The sequence below is a fragment of the Nerophis lumbriciformis genome, linkage group LG23 (genome assembly GCF_033978685.3).
Source record: "Nerophis lumbriciformis linkage group LG23, RoL_Nlum_v2.1, whole genome shotgun sequence".
NCBI lineage: Eukaryota > Metazoa > Chordata > Actinopteri > Syngnathiformes > Syngnathidae > Nerophis > Nerophis lumbriciformis.
The window spans coordinates 39,650,962-39,668,319 of NC_084570.2; the positions used below are offsets into that span (position 1 = coordinate 39,650,962).

The following is a 17,358-nucleotide window of genomic DNA, read 5'->3' on the forward strand; positions in this document are numbered from 1 at the left end:
CTGCTTAGGCTGCTGCCCCCGCGACCCGACCTCGGATAAGCGGAAGAAGATGGATGGATGGATGGATGGATGGATGGATGGATTGACCAACCTGTGTAAACACAGCTCATATCCAGCACGTTTATCTTATTTCCGCATCCACAACACTCCCTCCTTCTCCGCCAATCACCTCCCAGGCGTAGTGCGTTCATGACCCTGGGAACTCTGAACACCGCCCACAACATCAACCCCAGCATGTCGTTACAATATGTGTTGTAAATGTCAACGATGTAGATATGTTATGAATAGTCCACTAAAGATAATTTTACACAAAACCACATTAAATGCTTGCCCACATTAAAACTTTTTATTGTACTAAAGCAGGGGTGTCCAAAGTGCTCTTTTTCATACTAGAAATACTATCATAAACATTAAAACGTGGAAAAAAAGAGCAAAAGTTGCCATGCAAGATATGTTTTTCTTAAAAACTGTAAATGTTGTTGTGAATTATTGATGTATTCAAGGCTCCAATTACTACATCAAATATTCCACATTGAAATATATTTTAAGGCAACTATTTCACATTTAAGGCAGTTTTCTTTGGGCATAAAACAAACAATTAAAAAAAAACATTGAATAAGAACTTATAATGGACTGATAGATCTGAAGTTGACTTAAGTAAAAGTATGACTTATTTTTAACACTTTTATGAGTGGGACCCTTTTGGATCCCCAAGATGTTTAGTGGGATTTTTTTTTTAAACTCAGAAAATAATAATGAATAGAAATCAAATAATGACATTTTTGGGGGAGAAAACTAATGCATGTTTTGGGGTTTTTTGCCATAAAAAAACCCCAGGATTTTTTGTACCGACAAAATTTGTAAAAAAAAAATAAAAAAATAAAAAATAAAAAAAGAACTCGCACACTAAGTTAGCATGCTAACAGGTATTATTCGGCAAATAGAAAAAATATTTGACTCTGAGGTGATTACCTGCAAAATTAGCAAAAAAGTGTTAAAATATGGCTGAGGTGTATACCCACAAAACAATATTTAAAAAAAAGCTAGCATACTAATGTTAGCATGCTAACAAGTACCATTCGTCAAGTAGCAAAATATTTGTCACTGAGATTACCTGCAAAATTAGCACCAAGAAAGATAGCATGTTAATATGCTAACGATTGTGGGTTAAAAAATCAGCTTGGGGCCACACTTTGGACATCCAGTGACTTGCGGTGAGGTTGATGGCTGGTGAGGCACTGACTTCATCACAGTCAGATTTACAAACATATGAACCCTAAAGAGTATCTTATTCACCATTTGATTGGCAGCAGTTAACGGGTTATGTTTAAAAGCTCATACTCAGCATCAAGGGTTGGAATTGGGGGTTAAATCACCAAAAATGATTCCCGGGCACGGCGCCACTGCTGCCCACTGCTCCCCTCACCTCCCAGGGGGTGGTCAAGGGGATGGGTCAAATGCAGAGGACAAATTTCACCACACCTAGTGTGTGTGACAATCATTGGTACTTTAACTTAACTTTAACTTTACACATACAAACTGTAGCACACAAAAAAGCACATTTAATAAAACATTTTTTTTATTATGGTCTTACCTTTACTTATAAATGAAGTCCATGCGCAGCTCCTTTTGAACAAAAGCATCGATAACTTGTTTATAGAAGTCTTCCTTATCTTTCTTCAGTTTTAAAAGTCTCTCTGTCTCGTTGGAGATCTTCCTTTAAGTATTACCTCCTGCTTCGATTGAAAGTCCAGTTTAGAAAACTGTTTTATTTTAGATATGTAATCCTCCATGTTAAACATCCAAGCAAGAGGAAAAAATAAACGATCGCTAACTGTTGCTGCTTGTTGTCACTTATTCTGCAGCCGAGTAGTCGCAAAAATGATCTCTGGGATCACTAGCGCCCTCTACCACCATGAGGCGGGATTACTGAGAGCCTCACACAGTGCGTCTTCGCAGCAGTTTTATAATTGCTCAGCACAAGAAATATGTTACACACATACAGTTGTTGACAAAATACACTGTACATTATATACCTCAGCTAACTAAACTATGGACATGTATAATATAATTCATATAGCAATATGGTCTCACTGCACAGCAGGCCAGCAGTTAGCCGAGTCATTGCGCAATCCATGGTGAGGCTCAACTCAGTGACGTGCCTCAACTGGCTGGTGACTCACCGCAAGTCTCTTCTCAGTATTTGAACGGCAAATGTGAAAATTCAGCGATTTTGAATAAAAATAGTCTAAAACTGGTGAAGTTAAATGGAAAATAACTTTATAGTATAATCACTGGATACATATAACAATTAAAAAATTGTTTTTTCTTTTTACATTTTTTTTCTTTCCATGATGGCACGTGAGGCCCCGCCTCACCTGCCTCCCCTGACTGCACGTCACTGTGGACATCCCTGCTTGAGCTGAGTAAATATATTGTTGTTGTTTATTTAACTGAGTGAATATATTGTTGTTGTTTATTTAGCTGAGCGAATATGATATTGTTGTTATTTACTTAGCTGAGTGAATATAATATTGTTGTTGTTTATTTAGCCAAGATAGTATGATATTGTTGTTGTTGTTTATTTAGCCGAGTGAATATGATATTATTGTTGTTTATTTAGATATGTTGTTGTTTATGTGACAGGGATCTCCTGCAGCAGGTTGAAGGGGAAGTATCCCAGCTTGTTATTGTTTTTGTTTATTTAGATATGTTGTTGTTTATGTGACAGTGATCTCCTGCAACAGGTTCAAGGGGAAGTATCCCAGCTTGCGTCCAGTGCTGACCTTCAAGTAACCTCCCTTCTCGTCTCCTTTCTTCACCACGATCTGTAGGAGGCGGAGTGTCAAAAGCACACAACAACAGCAGCAGAGGTAAGACAGGTGAGTCTCACCTGGTCCTTCTTCAGAGTGATCTGTCCCATCTCTCTGTTGCCCACAAAGGAGCGAGTCACCTTGTAGACGCGCTCAGATGCACGCACCTTGATCAGGTAGTTGGTGGGGAAGTAACCGCTCTTCTCACCCATCTTGCCCTGCAACACATGATGTCATCCATCCCACTATAATATGATGTCATCCATCCCACTATAATATGATGTCATCCATCCCACTATAATATAATGTCATCCCACTATAATATGATATCATCCATCCCACTATAATATGATGTCATCCATCCCACTATAATATGATATCATCCATTCCACTATAATATGATGTCATCCATCCCACTATAATATGATGTCATCCCACTATAATATGATGTCATCCCACTATAATATGATATCATCCATTCCACTATAATATGATGTCATCCATCCCACTATAATATGATGTCATCCCACTATAATATGATGTCATCCATCCCACTATAATATGATGTCATTTCACTATAATATGATGTCATCCATCCTACTATAATATGATGTCATGTATCCCACTATAATATGATGTCATCCAGCCCACTATAATATGATGTCATCATTCCACTATATTATGGTATCACTGGAACACAAGTCATCCCACTATAATATGATGTCATCCATCCCACTATAATATGATGCCATCCATCCCACTATAATGTGATGTCATTGGAACACTTTCATCCCACTATAATATAATGTCATTGGAACACTTTCATCCCACTTTCATATGATGTCATTGGAACACTTTCATCCCACTATAATATGATGTCATTGGAACACTTTCATCCCATCATTATATGATGTCATTGGAACACTTTCATCCCACTGTAATATGATGTCATTGGAACACTTTCATCCCACTATAATATGATGTCATTGGAACACTTTCATCCCACTATAATATGATGTCATTGGAACACTTTCATCCCACTATAATATGATGTCATTGGAACACTTTCATCCCACTATTATATGATGTCATTGGAACACTTTCATCCCATCGTTATATGATGTCATTGGAACACTTTCATCCCACTGTAATATGATGTCATTGGAACACTTTCATCCCACTATAATATGATGTCATTGGAACACTTTCATCCCACTATAGTATGATGTCATTGGAACACTTTCATCCCACTATTATATTTCATTGGAACACTTTCATCCCATCATCATATAATGTCATTGGAACACTTTCATCCCACTATAATATAATGTCATTGGAACACTTTCATCCCACTTTCATATGATGTCATTGGAACACTTTCATCCCACTATAATATGATGTCATTGGAACACTTTCATCCCATCATTATATGATGTCATTGGAACACTTTCATCCCACTGTAATATGATGTCATTGGAACACTTTCATCCCACTATAATATGATGTCATTGGAACACTTTCATCCCACTATAATATGATGTCATTGGAACACTTTCATCCCACTATAATATGATGTCATTGGAACACTTTCATCCCACTATTATATGATGTCATTGGAACACTTTCATCCCATCATTATATGATGTCATTGGAACACTTTCATCCCACTATAATATGATGTCATTGGAACACTTTCATCCCACTATAATATGATGTCATTGGAACACTTTCATCCCACTATTATATGATGTCATTGGAACACTTTCATCCCATCATTATATGATGTCATTGGAACACTTTCATCCCACTGTAATATGATGTCATTGGAACACTTTCATCCCACTATAATATGATGTCATTGGAACACTTTCATCCCACTATAGTATGATGTCATTGGAACACTTTCATCCCACTATTATATTTCATTGGAACACTTTCATCCCATCATCATATAATGTCATTGGAACACTTTCATCCCACTATAATATGATGACATTGGAACACTTTCATCCCACTTTCATATGATGTCATTGGAACACTTTCATCCCACTATAATATAATGTCATTGGAACACTTTCATCCCATCATTATATGATGTCATTGGAACACTTTCATCCCACTATAATATGATATCATTGGAACACTTTCATCCTATCATTATATGATGTCATTGGAACACTTTCATCCCACTGTAATATGACGTCATTGGAACACTTTCATCCCACTATAATATGATTGTCACAGTCTCTGTCTGTGTCTGTTTGTCTCTGTGTGTGTCTTTGGGAGACTGGGCGTGTTTTGGGCGTAGGCTTGGCTCCAGCTCTTAGCCTGGCACAGATGATCCCAGCACCCTAATCACTCACCTGCCTGCCATCAACTCATCACCTGCAGCCTACAAATGTTTGGACTTCACTAGATCGTTCACCTTTCTACATTTGGTAACGCTTCTCGCCAGTTTGTCCTAGAATTCCAGCATTTTTGATAACCTTGCGAATCTGCCATTTTTGTGTTTTTTTGTCTCCTCATCTTACCCCTGTTTTCCTCTGCCTTCAGTTCCTTACCTACCGTGTGTGCCTGCCTCAGCCTGCTCGCCTCAGCCTGCTCGCCACAGCCTGCTCGCCACAGCCTGCTCGCCTCAGCCTGCTCTCCTGGACCACAAAGCCAAGGACTATGAACTCCCTCCTTTCCCTCTGGATTTATTAATAACAACCCTTGAACTTTAATTCAGCTTGTCTTTTCTGCATTTGGGTCCACCAGTTTTACCAACCGTGACAATGATGTCATTGGAACACTATAATATGATGTCACTGGAACACTTTCATCCCATTATAATATGATGTCATTGGAACACTTTCATCCTACTATTATATGATGTCATTGGAACACTTTCATCCCACTATAATATGATGTCATTGGAACACCTTCATCCCACTATAATATGTCATCCATCCCACTATAATATGATGTCATCCAGCCCACTATAATATGGTGTAATCTATCCCACTATATTATGATGTCACTGGAACACATGATGTCATCCCACTATAATATGATGTCATCATCTCACTATAACATGATGCAATCCATCCCACTATAATATGAGGTCATCCATCCCACTATAATTTGATGTCATTGGAACATTATAAAATGATGTCATTGGAACACTTTCATCCCATTATAATATGATGTCATTGGAACACTTTCATCCCACTATAATACGATGTCATTGGAACACTTTCATACCACTATAACATGATGTTATTGGAACACTTTCATCCTACTGTAATATGACGTCATTGGAACACTTTCATCCCACTGTAATATGACGTCATTGGAACACTTTCATCCACATCTGCTTTTCCTAACCATTTCCCTGATTTGTACAAATAAGTTGGTCCACTTTGACATCCCACTTAGACCCCGAGATGGTTAGAAAGACAGGAAAAGACGATGGTTTGACAGATAAAGATATTCATGCGGATTATGATGAATTGTTCATGTAAACTGGAAGATATAAACATGCCAACTGTCTCTACCGTATGTTTCAAATGATCAAAATATGTAATTATTACATGTTATTATGAATGTTACTAGATTCTACATTCAGTATATACTTACAGCATGATGAAAATATGTAAATATTACATGTTATTATGAATGTTACTACATTACATATATACTTACATCATGTTATGAATGTTACTACATTACATATATACTTACATCATGTATATATTACATGTTATTATGAATGTTACTACATTACATATATACTTACATCATGTACATATTACATGTTATCATAAATGTTACTACATTACAAGGAGCTTTTTGTATTATTAGGTCCATCAGTGCTAAATATTATAAACTTATCATTTTCCTCTGGCACTGTTCCCCTAGCATTCAAGAAAGCGGTTATTCATCCTCTGCTCAAAAGACCTAACCTCGATCCTGACCTGATGGTAAACTACCGACCGGTGTCCCACCTTCCGTTTATTTCGAAAATCCTCGAAAAAATTGTCGCACAGCAGCTAAATGAACACTTAGTGTCTAACAATCTCTGTGAACCTTTTCAATCCGGTTTCAGGGCAAATCACTCTACGGAGACAGCCCTCGCAAAAATGACTAATGATCTACTGCTAACGATGGATTCTGATGCGCCATCCATGTTGCTGCTTCTAGATCTTAGCGCTGCTTTCGATACCGTCCATCATAATATTTTATTAGAGCGTATCAAAACACGTATTAGTATGTCAGACTTAGCCTTGTCGTGGTTTAACTCTTATCTTACTGACAGGATGCAGTGCGTCTCCCATAACAATGTGACCTCGGACTATGTTAAGGTAACGTGCGGAGTTCCTCAGGGTTCGGTTCTTGGCCCTGCACTTTTTAGTATTTACATGCTGCCGCTAGGTGACATCATACGCAAATACGGTGTTAGCTTTCACTGTTATGCTGATGACACCCAACTCTACATGCCCCTAAAGCTGACCAACACGCCGGATTGTAGTCAGCTGGAGGCGTGTCTTAATGAAATTAAACAATGGATGTCCGCTAACTTTTTGCAACTCAACGCCAAGAAAACGGAAATGCTGATTATCGGTCCTGCTAAACACCGACATTTATTTAATAATACCACCTTAACATTTGACAACCAAACAATTACACAAGGTGACTCGGTAAATAATCTGGGTATTATCTTCGACCCAACTCTCTCGTTTGAATCACACATTAAGAGTGTTACTAAAACGGCCTTCTTTCATCTCCGTAATATCTCTAAAATTCGTTCTATTTTATCCACTAGCGACGCTGAGATCATTATTCATGCGTTCGTTAAGTCTCGTCTCGATTACTGTAACGTATTATTTTCGGGTCTCCCCATGTCTAGCATTAAAAGATTACAATTGGTACAAAATGCGGCTGCTAGACTTTTAACAAGAACAAGAAAGTTTGATCATATTACGCCTATACTGTATATACCTTTATATACATATATATATACATCTATATATATACTTATATATATACACCTATACTGGCTCACCTGCACTGGCTTCCTGTGCACTTAAGATGTGACTTTAAGGTTTTACTACTTACGTATAAAATACTACACGGTCTAGCTCCAGCCTATCTTGTCGATTGTATTGTACCATATGTCCCGGCAAGAAATCTGCGTTCAAAGAACTTTGGTTTATTAGTGATTCCCAGAGCCCAAAAAAAGTCTGCGGGCTATAGAGCGTTTTCTATTCGGGCTCCAGTACTATGGAATGCCCTCCCGGTAACAGTTAGAGATGCTACCTCAGTAGAAGCATTTAAGTTTTTAGACCAGTTGATCTGCCGTTTCTTTTCCTTTCTCTTCTGCTCCCCCCTATCCCTTGTGGAGATAGATACACAGGTCCGGTGGCCATGGATGAAGTGCTGGCTGTCCAGAGTCGGGACCCGGGGTGGACCGCTCGCATGTGCATCGGTTGGGAACATCTGTGCGCTGCTGACCCGTCTCCGCTCGGGATGGTCTCCTGCTGGCCCCACTATGGACTGGACTCTCACTATTATGTTAGATCCACTATGGACTGGACTCTTACTATTATGTTGGATCCACTATGGACTGGACTCTCACAATATTATGTCATACCCACTCGACATCCATTGCATTCGGTCTCCCCTGGGGGGCTTCCCACATATGCGGTTCTCTCCAAGGTTTCTCATAGTCATTCACATCGACGTCCCACTGGCGTGAGTTTTTCCTTGCCCTTATGTGGGCTCTGTACCGAGGATGTCGTTGTGGCTTGTGCAGCCCTTTGAGACACTTGTGATTTAGGGCTATATAAATAAACATTGATTGATTGATTCATACTATACTTACAGTATGATAAAAATATGTAAATATTACATGTTATTACGACTGTTACTACATTACATATATACTTACAATATGATGAAAATATGTAAATATTACATGTTATTATGAATGTTACTACATTACATATATACTTACATCATGTATATATTACATATTATCATAAATGTTACTACATTACATATATACTTACAGTATGATGAAAATATGTAAATATTACATGTTATCACGAATGTTACTACATTACATATATACTTACATCATGTATGTATATATATATAATATATATACATATATATATATATATATATATATATATATATATATATATATATATATATATATATATATATATATATATATATATATATATATATATATATATATATATATATATATATATATATATATACAGGTATATGTATATATAAATGCTAATATAGATCAGTGTATATATTGTTATGTCTTATATGTAATATATTCATAACTTGACCAGGGCCAATACTGCCATTATTGATTATTGATGGTGAGAAGAACTCACCCTCCACCCATATTGATTATTGATGGTGAGAAGAACTCACCCTCCACCATCATTGATTATTGATAGTGAGAAGAACTCACCCTCCACCATGATTGATTATTGATGGTGAGAAGAACTCACCCTCCACCATTATTGATTATTGATGGTGAGAAGAACTCACCCTCCACCATTATTGATTATTGATGGTGAGAAGAACTCACCCTCCACCATTATTGATTATTGATGGTGAGAAGAACTCACCCTCCACCATTATTGATTATTGATGGTGAGAAGAACTCACCCTCCACCACTCTTCATTGGAGTCGTCCAGCACTGTGATGCGATCACCCGGGCTAAAACAAAAACATTACCATCCATATTCATGTTATATACAATCATATTTATATTTTATACAATCATATTTATATTATATACGATAATATTCGCATTTTATATAATAATATTTATTTTTATACAATAATATTTATATTTTAGACAAGAAGATTTGTATTTTATACAATAATATATATATTTTATACAATATTTATATTTTATACAACCATATTTATATTTCATACAATATTTGTATTTTATACAATAATATATATATACCCCCGCGACCCCAAAAGGAATAAGCGGTAGAATATGGATGGATGGAATAAATATATACATACATTGTACAACAATATTTATATTTTATACAATAATATTTAGATTTTATAGAATAATATTTATATTTTTTACAATACCATTTGCATTTTATACAATAATATTTATTATTTATACAATCATATTTGCATTTTATACAGTAATATATACATTTTATACAATAATATTTATGTTATACAATAATATTTGCATTATCATACAATAATATTTGCATTTTATATAATCATATTTATATTTTATACAATATTTATATTTTTTACAATAATATTTGCATTTTATACAATAATATTTATATTTTATACAATAATATTTGCATTTTATACAATAATATTTGCATTTTATACAATCATATTTATATTTTATACAGTTATATTTATATTTTATACAATCATATTTATATTTTATACAATGATATTTGCATTTTATACACTCATATTTATATTTTATACAATAATACTAATTTTCTATACAATAATATTTACATTTTATACAACAATAATTATATTTTATACAATAATATTTATATATTACACAATAATATTTGCATTTTATACAATAATATTTATATTTTATACAGTTATATTTATATTTTATACAATCATATTTATATTTCATACAATAATATTTGCATTTTACACTCATATTTATATTTTATACAATAATATTTATATTTTATACAACAATATTTATATTTTAGACGACAATATTTATATTTTATACAACAATAAGTAAATTTTACACAATAATATTTGCATTTTATACAATAATATTTATTTTTAGACAATAACATTTATATTTTATACAATAATATTTATATTTTATGCAATAATATTTATATGTTATACCATAATATTTGCAATTTATGCAATAATATTTTCATTTGTTATGGTAGTTTAATAGTTATCCTAGCGTGACATCAGCAAGTGTGCCTGGGACTTACTGGAAGTCCAGGTCATCCTTTTCTATGGCTTTGAAGCGGTAGAGTGCCAGGTAGTAGTGAGACTGGGAGAAGGTGCCCTTGGTCTGTCAGAAAATAGCTTCATATTACATCATAAACATACATAAATATGTTGTTATTACATCATAAACATACATAAATATGTTGATATTACATCATTAACATACATAAAAATGTTGATATTACATCATAAACATACATACATATGTTGATATTACATCATAAATATGTTGATATTACATCATAAATATGTTGATATTACATCATAAATATGTTGATATTACATCATAAATATACATAAACACAGCGCCCCCCGCGACCCCGAAGGGAATAACCGGTAGAAAATGGATGGATGGATGGATGGATGTTGATATTACATCATAAACATACCGGACATAAATATGTTGATATTACATCATAAACATTAATAAATATGTTGATATTACATCATAAACATTAATAAACATGTTGATATTACATCATAAACATACATAAATATGTACATAAATATGTTGATATTACACCCATCCATCCATCCATCCATCCATTTTCTTCTGCTTATCCGAGGTCGGGTCGCGGGGGCAGCAGCCTAAGCAGGGAAGCCCAGACTTTCCTCTCCCCAGCCACTTCGTCTGGCTCTTCCCGGGGGATCCCGAGGCGTTCCCAAGCCAGCCGGGAGACATAGTCTTCCCAACATGTCCTGGGTCTTCCCCGTGGCCTCCTACCGGTTGGACGTGCCCTAAACACCTCCCTAGGTAGGCGTTCGGGTGGCATCCTGACCAGATGCCCGAACCACCTCATCTGGCTCCTCTCGATGTGGAGGAGCAGCGGCTTTACTTTGAGCTCCCCCCCGGATGGCAGAGCTTCTCACCCTATCTCTAAGGGAGAGCCCCGCCACCCAGCGGAGGAAACTCATTTAAGCCGCTTGTACCCGTGATCTTGTCCTTTCGGTCATAAACCAAAGCTCATGACCATAGGTGAGGATGGGAACGTAGATCGACCGGTAAATTGAGAGCATTGCCTTTCGGCTCAGCTCCTTCTTCACCACAACGGATCGATACAGCGTCCGCATTACTGAAAACGCCGCACCGATCCGCCTGTCGATCTCATGATCCACTCTTCCCTCACTCGTGAACAAGACTCCTAGGTACCTGAACTCCTCCACTTGGGGAAGGGTATCCTCCCCAACCCGGAGATGGCATTCCACCCTTTTCCGGGCGAGAACCATGGACTAGGACTTGGAGGTGCTGATTCTCATCCCAGTCGCTTCACACTCGGCTGCGAACCGATCCAGTGAGAGCTGAAGATCCTGACCAGATGAAGCCATCAGGACCACATCATCTGCAAAAAGCAGAGACCTAATCCTGCAGCCACCAAACCAGATCCCCTCAACACTTTGACTGCGCCTAGAAATTCTGTCCATAAAAGTTACGAACAGAATCGGTGACAAAGGGCAGCCTTGGCGGAGTCCAATCTTCACTGGAAAAGTGTCCGACTTACTGCCGGCAATGCGAACCAAGCTCTGACACTGATTGTACAGGGAGCGGACCGCCACAATCAGACAGTCCGATACCCCATACTCTCTGAGCACTCTCCACAGGACTTCCCGAGGGACACGGTCGAATGCCATCTCCAAGTCCACAAAGCACATGTAGACTGGTTGGACAAACTCCCATGCACCCTCAAGGACCCTGCCGAGAGTATAGAGCTGGTCCACAGTTCCACGACCAGGATGAAAACCACACTGTTCCTCCTGAATCCGAGGTTCGACTATCCAGCGTAGCCTCCTCTCCAGTACACCTGAATAAACCTTACCAGGAAGACTGAAGAGTGTGATCCCACGATAGTTGGAACACACCCTCCGGTTCCCCTTCTTAAAGAGAAGAACCACCACCCCGGTCTGCCAATCCAGAGGTACGGCCCCCGATGTCCACGCGATGCTGCAGAGTCTTGTCAACCACGACAGCCCCACAGCATCCAGAGCCTTAAGGAACTCCGGGCGGCTCTCATCCACTCCCGGGGCCTTGCCACCGAGGAGCTTTTTAACTACCTCAGCAACCTCAGCCCCAGAAATAAGAGAGCCCACCACAGATTCCCCAGGCACTGCTTCCTCATAGACGTGTTGGTGGGATTGAGGAGGTCTTCGAAGTATTCCCTCCACCGATCCACAACATCCGCAGTCGAGGTCAGCAGAACACCATCAGCACCCTACACGGTGTTGATGTAGTACTATTTGACATGAACTTGATGTTTTACTTACTTTCTCATCTGCTTTTTCTCCTCCTTTCTCCTTCTTTTCTTCTGGCTTTCCTGCAAGCGACAACATGTTGTGTGTCCTATACTGTCTGATATCACACCCATATCAGCGTATTGATTCATACAGTCTGATATCACACCTATATCAGCGTATTGATTCACACAGTCTGATATCACACCCATGTCAGCGTATTGATACATACCGTCTGATATCACACCCATATCAGTGTATTGATCCATATAGTCTGATATCACACCCATATCAACGTATTGATTAATACAGTCTGATAACGCACCCATGTCAGCGTATTGATCCATACAGTCTGATATCACACCCAAATCAATGTATTGATTCATACAGTCTGATATCACACCCATATCAATGTATTGATCCATACAGTCTGATATCACACCCAGTGCCACCCACACTGGTTTAAATGTAACTTAGATATTGGGTTTCACTATGTAAAAGTGCTTTGAGTCACTAGAGAAAAGCGCTATATAAATATAATTCACTTCACTTCACTTCACTTCACTATTGATCCATACAATCTGATATTACACACATATCAGTGTATTGATCATACAGTCTGATATCACAGCAATATCAGTGTATTGATCCCTACAGTCTGATATCACACCAATATCAATGCACTGATCCATACAGTCTGATATCACAGCAATATCAATGTATTGATCCATACAATCTGGTATCACAGCAATATTGTTGTATTGATCCATACAGTCTGATATCACACTGATATCAATATATTGATCCATAGAGTCTGATATCACACCAATGTCAATGTACTGATCCATACAGTATGATATCACACCAATATCATTGTATTGATCCATACAGTCTGATATCACACCAATATTAATGTACTGATCCATACAGTCTGATATCACACCAATATCATTGTATTGATCCATACAGTCTGATATCACAGCAATATCAATGTCTTGATCCATACGGTCTGATATCACAGCAATATTGTTGTATTGATGAATACAGTCTGATATCACACCAATATCAGCGTATTGATCCATACAGTCTGATATCACAGCAATATCAATGTATTGATACATAAAATCTGATACCACACCAACATCAATATATTGATCAATACAGTCTGATATCAGACCAACATCATTGTGTTGACCCATACAGTTTGATATCACAGCAATATCATTGTATTGAACCATACAGTCTGATATCACAGCAATATCAATGTATTGATGCATGCAGTCTGATATCACAGTAATATCAATGTATTGATCCATACAGTCTGATATCACAGCAATATCAATGTATTGATCCATACAGTCTGATATCACAGCAATATCAATGTATTGATCCATACAGTCTGATATCACACCAATATCAATGCACTGATCCATACAGTCTGATATCACAGCAATATCAATGTATTGATCCATACAATCTGGTATCACAGCAATATTGTTGTATTGATCCATACAGTCTGATATCACACTGATATCAATATATTGATCCATAGAGTCTGATATCACACCAATATCAATGTACTGATCCATACAGTATGATATCACACCAATATCATTGTATTGATCCATACAGTCTGATATCACACCAATATTAATGTACTGATCCATACAGTCTGATATCACACCAATATCATTGTATTGATCCATACAGTCTGATATCACAGCAATATCAATGTCTTGATCCATACGGTCTGATATCACAGCAATATTGTTGTATTGATGAATACAGTCTGATATCACACCAATATCAGCGTATTGATCCATACAGTCTGATATCACAGCAATATCAATGTATTGATACATAAAATCTGATACCACACCAACATCAATATATTGATCAATACAGTCTGATATCAGACCAACATCATTGTGTTGACCCATACAGTTTGATATCACAGCAATATCATTGTATTGAACCATACAGTCTGATATCACAGCAATATCAATGTATTGATGCATGCAGTCTGATATCACAGTAATATCAATGTATTGATCCATACAGTCTGATATCACAGCAATATCAATGTATTGATCCATACAGTCTGATATCACAGCAATATCAATGTATTGATCCATACAGTCTGATATCACAGCAATATCAATGTATTGATCCATACAGTCTGATATCACACACATATCAGTGTAGTGATCCACACCCGATACTGTACATACTTGTATTATTATTATTATTAGTGTGACATGCTAGTTGATATCATCCAATACTGGGTGGACATCGGTATCAGACATGTTGATATCACCTTCTCCTCCTTCCTCGTTCTCTTTGGGCTGCTGGTTGTCATCTTCCTCTTCCTCCATCATCATCATCATCTGCACTCACATATTGATCACTCCAACACTTATTGATTGGAACTTACGTGTGTGTGTGCGTGTGTGCGTGCGTGCGCGCGTGTGTGTGTGTGTGTGTATGTGTGTGCGGGTGCGTGTGTGTGCGTGTGTGTGTGCGTGTGCGTGCGTGTTTGTGTGTGTGTGTGTGTGTGTGTGTGTGTGTGTGTGTGTGTGTGTGTGTGTGTGTGTGTGTGTGTGTGTGTGTGTGTGTGTGTGTGTGTGTGTGTGAGAGACGTACATTCTTCTTGTCGTTCTCGTTCTTCTTGCGCTCCTTGTTGGCCATGATGACTCCCACTCTCAGGGTGTCAAACACTGGGTCGTTGCGGTTAGGGTTGTCTGTCACATCAATATTCATTATTGATCACTCATAACATCATTATTGATAATTCATAACATGATTATTGTTTATTGATCTTTCATAACATTAATATTGTTTACTGATCATTCATAACATGATTATTGATCATTCATAACATGATTATTGATCATTCATAACAAGAATATTGTTTATTGATCTTTCATAACATGATTATTGATCATTCATAACATGATTATTGTTTAATGATCATTCATAACATGATTATTGTTTATTGATCATTCATAACATGAATATTGTTTATTGATGACCCATAACAGGATTATTGTTTATTGATCATTCATAACAGTATTATTGTTTATTGATGACTCATAACATGATAATTGATTATTGATCACACATAACATGATTATTGATTATTGATCACACATGACATGATTGTTTATTGATCACTCATAACATTATTATTCATTACTAATCACACATACCATGATTATTGATTATTGATCATTCATAACATGGATCTTGTTTATTGATGACTCATAACATGAATATTGTTTACTGATCATTCATAACAAGATTATTGTTTATTGATCATTCATAACAGGATTGTTGTTTATTGATGACTCATAACATGATTATTGTTGACTCATAAAATGATTATTCATTATTGATCACACATAACATGATTATTGATTATTGACCACACATTACATGATTGTTTATTGACCACAAATTACATGATTGTTTATTGACCACTCATAACATGATAATTGATCATACATAACATGATTATTGATTATTGACCACACATTACATGTTTGTTTATTGCCCATTCACAACATGATTATTGATCATACATAACATGATTATTGATCATACATAACATGATTATTGATCATACATAACATGATTATTGATCATACATAACATGATTATTGATTACTGATCACACATAACATGATTATTGATTATTGCTCATTCATAACATGAATATAGTTTATTGGCCACTCATAACATGATTATTGATCATACATAACATGATTATTGATTACTGATCACACATAACATGATTATTGATTATTCATAACATGAATATTGTTTATTGATGACTCATAACATGAATATTGTTTATTGATGACAGATGATATGAATATTGTTTATTGATGACTGATGATATGAATATTGTTTATTGATGACAGATGATATGAATATTGTTTATTGATGACAGATGATATGAATATGTTTATGGATGATATAAATATGAAATGAGTGACTGACTTGGATCAGGCTGGTCGCTGCCGTAAAGAGGAGAACTGTACGCTCGTCTGAAGCCAGGCGGCTGAAATGGAAACAACTTTTTCAACACTTTGTCTGATAAATATCCTGTCAAAACTTTCATTCACATCTTCAACTTTCATCCTGTACTCACGAGTACATGTACTCACGCGTACATGTGTACTCATGAGTACAGGTGTACAAGAGGCGGTGTGTCTGCATGACGAGTAAGAAGGTGAAAAAGTCTTTGTTAAAAAACATTTCACTCACAAAGTAACAACTTTTATTCTATTAATTTTTTGTATTTACTAACTA

The 17,358-nt window shown here is 36.6% G+C and overlaps 1 protein-coding gene across 1 annotated transcript in view; it reads right to left on the reverse strand.

Moving 5' to 3' along the window:
- Nucleotides 1-1,282: 1,282 nt before the first annotated feature.
- The window catches only part of stac3 (SH3 and cysteine rich domain 3), a 31,445-nt gene continuing 15,369 nt past the window's right edge, over nt 1,283-17,358 (reverse strand). Inside the window, exons 6-13 of the mRNA XM_061985389.2 lie at nt 17,047-17,107; nt 15,688-15,785; nt 15,362-15,431; nt 13,078-13,127; nt 10,800-10,882; nt 9,492-9,543; nt 2,894-3,031; nt 1,283-2,828 (exon numbers count right to left, since the gene is read on the reverse strand). Of these exons, the coding sequence (XP_061841373.1) occupies nt 2,721-2,828; nt 2,894-3,031; nt 9,492-9,543; nt 10,800-10,882; nt 13,078-13,127; nt 15,362-15,431; nt 15,688-15,785; nt 17,047-17,107 (660 nt within the window). The 3' untranslated portion in view covers nt 1,283-2,720. The remainder of the gene's footprint in view (nt 2,829-2,893; nt 3,032-9,491; nt 9,544-10,799; nt 10,883-13,077; nt 13,128-15,361; nt 15,432-15,687; nt 15,786-17,046; nt 17,108-17,358) is intronic.